At 35.3% G+C, this 8953-nt stretch overlaps 1 protein-coding gene across 1 annotated transcript; it reads left to right on the forward strand.

The window, feature by feature from the left end:
* Positions 1337 to 7153, forward strand: LOC105176886 (cleavage stimulating factor 64). The gene is made up of 10 exons (XM_011099828.2): positions 1337 to 1758; positions 2041 to 2119; positions 3052 to 3226; positions 3372 to 3405; positions 3559 to 3803; positions 4086 to 4163; positions 4380 to 4415; positions 4518 to 5015; positions 5327 to 5599; positions 6740 to 7153. Exons 1-10 carry the CDS (start codon positions 1719 to 1721, stop codon positions 6875 to 6877), a joined length of 1596 nt encoding a protein of 531 aa, XP_011098130.1. The 5' UTR covers positions 1337 to 1718; the 3' UTR covers positions 6878 to 7153.

Genomic DNA, 8953 nt, shown 5'->3' on the forward strand with positions numbered 1-8953 from the left:
GATCTTGGTGGGGGGGGGCAACGGAGAAGGAACGGTGGAAGTGGGGGGGGGGTGGGGGAGGGGGGGCGAGGACATTGTAGGGGAAGAGACCTTGATGGAAGGGCCCATGCGTGGGGTGACATCGTCGTCGTCTTCTTCTTCGGGTTCTTGGTGTTCGTCTTCAGAGGGAACTTGAGCAGATTGTGAAGCGCCCATGGGTTAATAGTTAATATTGAAGAAGGTCTATATATGTATGGAGATTAGTTATTGGGGAATTGATGGAATGATTGTTTGTTTATACATTTGAATTTGATGATGGAGAATTGAGTTAGAATTTGATGGACCTGGGGGAGTAGAGCAGAGTACCCAAGGAGGAAAGGTTGAAGACGATAACCTTGAAGACAATGACTGCAATTTTCAGATTAAAAAACCCTTTTACATATTAAAAAACATGGGCTAGACCTATAAAAAAAAAAAAAAAACAAAATAGGGTAGTAGCCCAATTTTTGTTTTACACCTAGTGAAGGTGTAAAAAGGAAAACCAAACATTGCTTTGTTTTTGGCCCATCTCGGGAATGGGCCAAAATTGGAATCCAAACACAGCCCTCGAGTTTGATAGGCTTCCTTCGTCTTTTGATCTTGAGATAAAAAGACATGAGATACACTCTGTCTTTAGTTCATAAAATCCTCTACTTGAAGTCTCGCCACAATTGTAAACACTACCAATCCTGCCCGCATGCTTTTCGAAGGTGTTGGTTACCATTTTCTAATGGCTAAATTCAATTTTTGAAAAGACATCACCCTCATATTTTGCACAGTTTTGAATCCTTTAAAAAGATAATATAATACAAATAAAATATTGTATCTTTTACCACACTATATATACACTGACCAATTATCGTTGTTGAACCACACAATTTCGAAATCCTTCATTCATTTCCATATTGGTTTTTAGGAAAATTTTGTTTAATTCGTCGACACGTACTTTTTAACAAATATTTCATTCTAACTCTATCTTTCACTACAACATCAATCTCATTAATTGATTTTCGAAGACAAGAATCATCAAAAGTATCATCTGAAATCAAACTCAAATGAGTTGTTTTTGGGCAATAGAGCTTTGAAGGATGACATTTCCATTACTTTCAATGATGTAAATTTAGTATCTTGATAAAGCTTCTCAGCATCAAATTAATCATTTAAATCTTTACTTAACAAGAACAAAATAAAAGTACCTATAACTACTGCAAAGAAGTGAGGCCCATATTTGTATTGGGCCTGCATGTCCACTGGGCTTAATTTACCTGAAACCAAAAAGGGTTTATTGGGGCAACTTGTGACAAGCCCGAATTGGAGGTGGAAATCTATGGAGGGCAAGGGCGCCATGCGAACTCCCTCTCAATCTCTGTCTCAATCTAAACCTTTTCCCCCAGTTTTGATTTGTAGATAAAATAGAAGTGATTGTAGTACTAAATAAGAACAAGATTCATCGCTCCTGGTTCCCTTTTTTCTAGATTTCTTCTTGATTTAGGTTAAGGTTTCCCCAATACACAAGAGTGCAGAGATTTGTAATACTAGTGGGAATCGTCGGTTGGATTAAGAAGCGTTGTGGGAGTGCGGAGGGATTGCAATTGATAGTGGGAAATAAAGGAAAGAGATGAAGCTGACTCCGAATTCTGATTTTTGCCCTGGTTGCAGCTTCAGTTTCTTCTTAATCTTCTGAGACATCATTTCGTTTCATGGCCGCCAATTCTCAATCCCAGCATCGATGCGTTTTTGGTTAGTAAATTTTTGTCTTGCTGTCTCTATTACTCTTACATATAAACCGTGACTTCGTCGGATTGACCGTTTTCAGAATGTGTGATGCTATAATTTTGGTTTTTTTGATTCAGCCGCAACCGTTAGTTCTGAGGGGAATAAGTTGCTTGAATTTGTACCTCATATTTGGTTCTCAAGAATGGGGGATTTCTTTTCTCTGCCGTAGGACTATGCTTGTGTTGTTGATACTTACAGGGTTGAAATCTAGGCTTTTAACTGATGAAAAATGGTTTCTGTATATAGTTGGGAATATACCTTATGATGCTACTGAAGAGCAGCTTATTCAAATATGTGAGGAGGTCGGCCCTGTTGTTTCCTTCAGGTGAGTTCACTTCGAACCCGGGGAACTCCTGGCTCTCTTCTTTTTCTTCTTTCCTCTATCCTTGTTTTTCAGGATTGAGAGTTCAATCGAATTATAGCTGCACCAAAAAGTAGTACTAACCAGATTTTAGATTGGTTGCAATTTGTAGGCAGAATTGACTGGATATTGCATCAAGTCGATTTGTGTAGTTACCGATGGACTCAAGACATTTCTATTTTTTATATTTTGAGTTTCAATAAATAGAAAAGAAGGAATAAAAAGTATAGTTCTTATTTGATGGCAATATTTTATGATTCTGGTTACCAAATGCTAAAATTTCATAGGGCTGTTAGCTGAATTAAATTATAAGTAGGAAGCGAGCAATCTTGAGATGATTTACTTGGTAGAATTGTACTGAGATTTAGTGCTGTCGGAATGAGACTTAAGGTTTTCATAAAGCAGATATTTTAAATAGAAGAAGGGATCTTTCTTCAGCGAGCTGAATAGTTCTAGAAGAAAACACAGGAGGCGAGCATCTTCAATGGCTTGCACGCCAATTAATAGCTTGCAGATGCATTACCTAATTATGGTACACAGAGTTCATATAGCTTGATTAGCTAGTCTATTGGTATAACGAGGATGGCCTTTCTAAATAACATTGATAAGAAACATTTCTAGCCCTGCTGACGCACCATTATAAAAAGTTTGCAAATTGCTTTTTCCTGCTGTCACAGCCCTTAACTTACAATATGGATAATTTAATTCTTTGTGTAAAAAGATTCTGCTTCTGATTGATTTTCAAACACCTTTCCAAGAACTATTGTTGGGAACTAAAAAGGATATTGATATTTTTAATTCCGGTATCATTTCTTAAGGTAAATGTTCCATTTGTCGAATTATTATTGCCATTAATTAAAGGCATACATGAGTTATCCTGTTTTTCGCTACTTCAGATTAGTTATTGATAGAGAAACTGGGAAACCAAAGGGTTATGGGTTCTGTGAGTACAAGGATGAAGAGACAGCTCTAAGTGCTCGTCGTAATCTTCAGGGCTATGAGATAAATGGACGGCAGCTGAGAGTTGACTTTGCTGAGAATGACAAGAATGCTGACAGGAACCGTGAACAGGTAAGTCATTTATTAGTCTGGCTCGTTTATGTGAGTGCATGAACATAATCATGTTTTTATATGTTTCTTAGTCAATTCAGTATTTTGGTTGAAACATATTGAGTGCCAACATCTTAAACTTCTTGACAATGGTGTTTTCTTGTAGGGGCGTGGTGGCCCTGGTGTTTTTCCAAATGCTGGTAATGAAATATTTGAATTTTCTGATTTTGCATCAATTCTGCCTGAAAAGATAGAAAGTTAGGAAGTCATTAATATCTTAAAATTCAATTTCTGCTGTACCCTTTTCATTCAATTTATAGTGTTCAGTGCGCATTTACAATGATATATTGCAGATGCTTCAAGACAATTTGGGGGTCAAGCACTCCTTGGACATCCCAGTCTTCACCAGCCAATAGGTGATTCAGTTGCTATGGCAGCTGCAACTGTCATGGCTGGAGCACTTGGATCTGCTCAGACTGCTAGCACATCAGGTCAGATAGGATTGCAAAGGCAATCCTTGTTGGGCACTGATCCTCTGACTCGTCATTTGGCCAAAATGTCAAGGAGTCAGCTGATGGAAATTGTGTCTGAAATCAAGGTAGGCCTCTGATCGTGATTAAGATTAGACTATCAGATACCTCAGATTTAACCGGATAAATTGCTGAACTTGGTACAAGGTGCTTTAGGTTTTTAAAGAAAGGTAAACAAAACAAATCCTAGGTGAAAATGAAGGTATTAATTTACATCCATATAAACAGAAAGACGCTACAGCAAGTATGACAAATGACTCTGAGAAGTAGATGACAGACCACACATTATTTCATGGGGTCTATCTCAGTTTTATGGATTACTGATATGGTGCAACTGTATACATTGACAGACAGTGGCTACACAAAATAAAGAACAAGCTCGACAGCTCTTACTAGCCATCCCAACCTTGCCAAAAGCTCTTTTTCAGGTTTTTCTCAGCTTCTTTTTTATATGTTATAGGCTTCTTACTGCCGTTATCTTGTATTAAGCAGTTGTAAGTTTAATATCATATTCTAGAGAGTTGGATGCTTATTCTGATCTGTTAGGATTATATGAAATGATATTTATCGTATAGTCCATTCTTCATTTGGATTCTACATGCAACATTCTATGTAAATTTACTACTTATTTGATTTTGATGCAGGCCCAGATTATGCTAGGGATGGTGCCCCAACAAATGGTTTGTTCTATTCATTCAGAGTTTTTTCTCCTTCATCCATATGTTTTCTGTAACAAGCTATTAGAGGTTAAGGTAGTGCATTTTATTCTTTGAACTATGCAGTTGCAGCAGATGCCAAATATTCGGCAAGCTTCTACACAACCAGTGCAGTCATTGGTGCAAAGTGCTCAAAATCTTCCTGGCCTGCCTCCACTTCCACAGAACAAAATGCAACTGGGTGTGCTCCCTTATGCACATGAAAGTCGAGTTTCCACTGGTGTACCAAAACAATATGCTGCAGTTCAGCAAATTCCTACACAATCTCAAATTCAACGTCCACAACTAATGCAAAACCAAGTCCTACAGCAAGGTCAACTACTTGCGCAATCTGGAGTCTCATCTCTTCCCTCTATTCACCACCAATCATTTGGTGGTCTGTCAGTTGGACCACAAACCCCACAATCTTCCTCTTCTTTTGACCAAATGCAACATCCTTTGTCACAAAATGTAGGCTCAGTTCCACCTACTAATCCAGGTTATAATTATCAGCCAATGTCTCAGAACACCGGCACACATCCTTCTGTGCTTGTACGCCCACAATTTTCAGCTGCAGGCTTTCAGGTGCCAAACTTGAAAACTAACTTTTGGAGTTGATAGATTCAATTTGGGATAAAAATTGGTGGATGTAGCTAGATTATTGGGTAGATGTTATAGACTATAGATTAGTTGATTCAGATAGAAAATAGGGTATGTTTTATATAATGAAATACCTTTGTCAAACTTTTGCCTATACATTTCGCTGGAATACTTAAATATAGACTATAGCAACTATTATTGGTGTATGCTAAATGCAAATGTGTCAAATAGTTGTCTGATTTGGACTTTTGGACAACATAAACATGATTTTGTGCCTTTCTACTTTTTGCTAACAGCCTAGCTCCTCAACATCCCCTGCTGTTCTGGAGGATATGGATCTGAAAGTGCATTCATTAAGTCTCCCTGGAAAAACAAGAATGGTTAGCAACAGCACGGACCTAGTGGACAGAGCGTCAAAAATGGTGAAATTGAATGAGGGAAGGGCTACCCCTTCTTCACAGGCTGTAAATATAGCCACTCTGTCTGCACCATTCCCAACTTCAAACATTCCAGGAAGACAAGCTCCCAGAGTAGACGAAACTCGAAACTCTGAGAAACAAGCTTCTCAGGTATTTAATCTCACAATTGTTCTCATACATTGGTAATAGTTCTAATGTTCTAACATTTTATATTTTGTCTCTTCATCTAAGACATGTATGAATCCAATGGTTAAATTATTCAAATTGCCTAGATATTGATAAAGTCTCTAGATCAATGAAAAAGGAGTTTTGCTTTAGCTGATATTCTTTTCTCATCCATGGAATTACTGTTAGTTGCTTAATATTTATCAAATCAAAGTACAACTTGGAGTTGCTTACTTATTTTATGGATTTTATCTTAAGCCTTTGCATGATTACACACTTGCAGCTGACAATAATGGCATATCATTGATCACATACTTGGACTCAGGCATTGTTTAATCTGGTTGGAAATTTATCTTCTCCATGTTGATGCTTTCATTTCAAATAATATCTATTGAACATCAAGAAGTTGTAGGATATCTTTTCATATAGTAATTTAAACACTTTGCATAAATCTGAAACAAAAATGAGACTTGCACGTTTCTGGGATGAATCAATGTGCATGCATTAAGAAGGAAAATGCTTTTGGATGAAGATTATGATTTGATTTAAGAGTTTTTCAATATCTTGAAAAAATAATTGAATTTTATAGAAGACTCGATTTATGGAATTCTTGTCTCTTTTGTTTAATAATTATATTTCCAATGATAATATATTGGGTGTTTTGGTGGGAACGTGATTAATGCCTCAAGTAGCACAATTACCTGATTCTTTCTCATTCTGGCATGCTATGACTTACTTTTTACTGTTAGATCATTAAAGATAAAAACATGAACATGCACGTTGTTTTGATGTATTTTTTAATTTCTCTAGCTACCTACATTGTAGTCAGATTAAATTCGTTTTTTAGTCTAAATGTAACATATTTCAAGATGGGTTATAAGGATCCATTGTTTGGCTCTTTGTTCTTCATTAGCATGGCTTTCCTAGTCAGGTGGTAAAAGAATCTCTCTCTCTCTCTCTCTCTCTCTCCCTCTCTCCCCCTCTCTCTCTCTTTCATACACACACACATATATATGTATATATTTATGTTAGCTAGAAAATGTTCATACAGTTATTTCTCTTTGGGAGTAAGTTCTTAAAATCTACAGTAGAAATATTTGATATAATTTTTTCATTTGTTGACAGATGCAACTTCCGCCAGATGTAGATTCTACACTGCTTCAGCAAGTGCTGAATCTGACACCAGAGCAGCTAAGTTCCCTGCCACCGGACCAGCAGCAGCAAGTGATTCAACTTCAGCAGATGCTCCGGCAGGCAACCTAGTTTCATGTATTACAGTATTAGTTCCCCTACCCAACCAAAAGGTTTATTTCTCCTCTCTAGTATGTTGAGGATGAAAACGGGCAATTTTTTACTGAATCAATTTTACATTGTAAAGTGATTATTAGGTCTAGATGCACGGGAGTCGTGGCATTCATGTAACACTACAAACTTCTTGTTACGATTGAGATGAACAGAACATGTAAAGGAATAGAAATTTTGGCTTTCCTCTTCATCTTTTGCTTTGTTTAATCATAAGCTCTTAATAGTATTTCTCGAGTTCGCTTATGTCGTTGTTTTTGTACTGTTTGTCGCCAATGTTTTTGGCCGCATGCCTTAGATTGTTGTTATGATTGAAGCTTATTTAAGGCTACCTTTGTATTAATATATTTGAGTTTAAGCAGAGAATTTAGATGAAAGACTCCAATTTGAAATTTGGTACCACTGTTCTTACTGCTACTAGTTTTCCGCCTGTGTGTGGCTTGGTTTGTCCACAACCAGTCAGCCTTTGGCTCTCACTTTCAAGCGTTTGTGTTTGATTTTGTTCTGAATAAGATTTTCAAACCAACATCACGCACAATGTATAGATTATCAACACAATATAATCAACGTACAAAATTACAGGAATCAACCCGACTTTGCCTTATTCACTAAGCAAGGATACAAGAAAATACGGCTTGTACACAATATACAGTATGCAACTCTACAGGCAGAAAGATGCAAAAGTTGAACTCAACAATCCTCAACTGTTGGGCCAATTAGATCATAGGAATTTGCCAGCTACGTGTTGCACGCCATTTGGTCGGCGATTGTCAAGAGTAGACGGCGCCAACCGCCTTCCCCAAGTAGAGGTGGCAGACGAATCGAGAACTTTGTGGGTCGGCTCAATTTTGAGCTCGAATGGAGCCAGCTCTAAATTCATCAATCTGAATGTAGTCTAATGTTCAACAAAAATAATTCAAATTTATAATTAAAATATCCGAAATCCTTTAACTTTAAAATTATCTAAAAAATATTCAAAAGATTTTTCACTAAGGATTTTTAACCCATTATTCCAACTACGACGTAAAAGATTTTTTAGAAGTTCGTACATTTTATAATATTTTTTCAAAATTATTAAATATTAAATATTTCATTTTAAAAATAAAGTATTAAGATATTTAAATAAAATAAGATATAGAATTTATAAAATGTTAACTGAAAATTTTAAATTGATATAAAATTTGAAGGAGTTTATTATAATTTTAAAAATAACGTAAAAAGTTTTTACTTTTCTAAGAAAAATTAAATATTCAACTTTTTGTTAATAAATTTCATTCATTCATATATTTAAATTTTTCCCACACATTATATAACATCTTATTTATACTATTATAAAACGAAGATGGTTTACTGACTCAAAATGGTACTTTTGATACCACTATACCAAATTATTTTAATATTAAAATACTTTTCAATTCATGTTAAATTAACTATTCAGTCAAGTTTTCTTTTAGAAAATTAATTATCTGCAAATACATGTGCTCAAAAATTGGTTTACTCTTATTTTATTTAAATTTATTGTTAATTGAAATGAAAAAGTATATTAGTATTTCTTCTGATGTATATACAGTCATCATTATCAACGTAAAATGTATTGTATAAATTAAGTGTTATTTTTAATTTAATCTAAATAAAATATGTATTAATAACTAATACATTAAAAAAATTATTAGAGAATTTTATATGTGAAGTTATAAAATAATATTAAATTTTAATATAAAAGAATAAATTATAAATTTTAATAAAATAGAAATATTATTAAAAATTATTTAAATATTGCGTGCCACCGTATCGAATAAATATTTTGAAAAAAATGTAATGAACTGACGGAAAGAAGTCTTAAGCCTCAATCCTGGAAGTTGGAATTTGAGTGGAACAGTGTGATATATCACTATACTGGAATTTGAATCATAGAAGAGTCAGCGAATCTCAAAGAAGAAAACCTGAGAACTCGGTGGAATTACAATCAAGAAGATTGAAGAGAGAGTGTTTCTGTATTGATTTTCTTCCTTCCGGTGGAAAAACATATATTGTCGG

This window comes from Sesamum indicum, linkage group LG14 (genome assembly GCF_000512975.1).
Source record: "Sesamum indicum cultivar Zhongzhi No. 13 linkage group LG14, S_indicum_v1.0, whole genome shotgun sequence".
Classification (NCBI taxonomy): Eukaryota; Viridiplantae; Streptophyta; class Magnoliopsida; order Lamiales; family Pedaliaceae; genus Sesamum; species Sesamum indicum.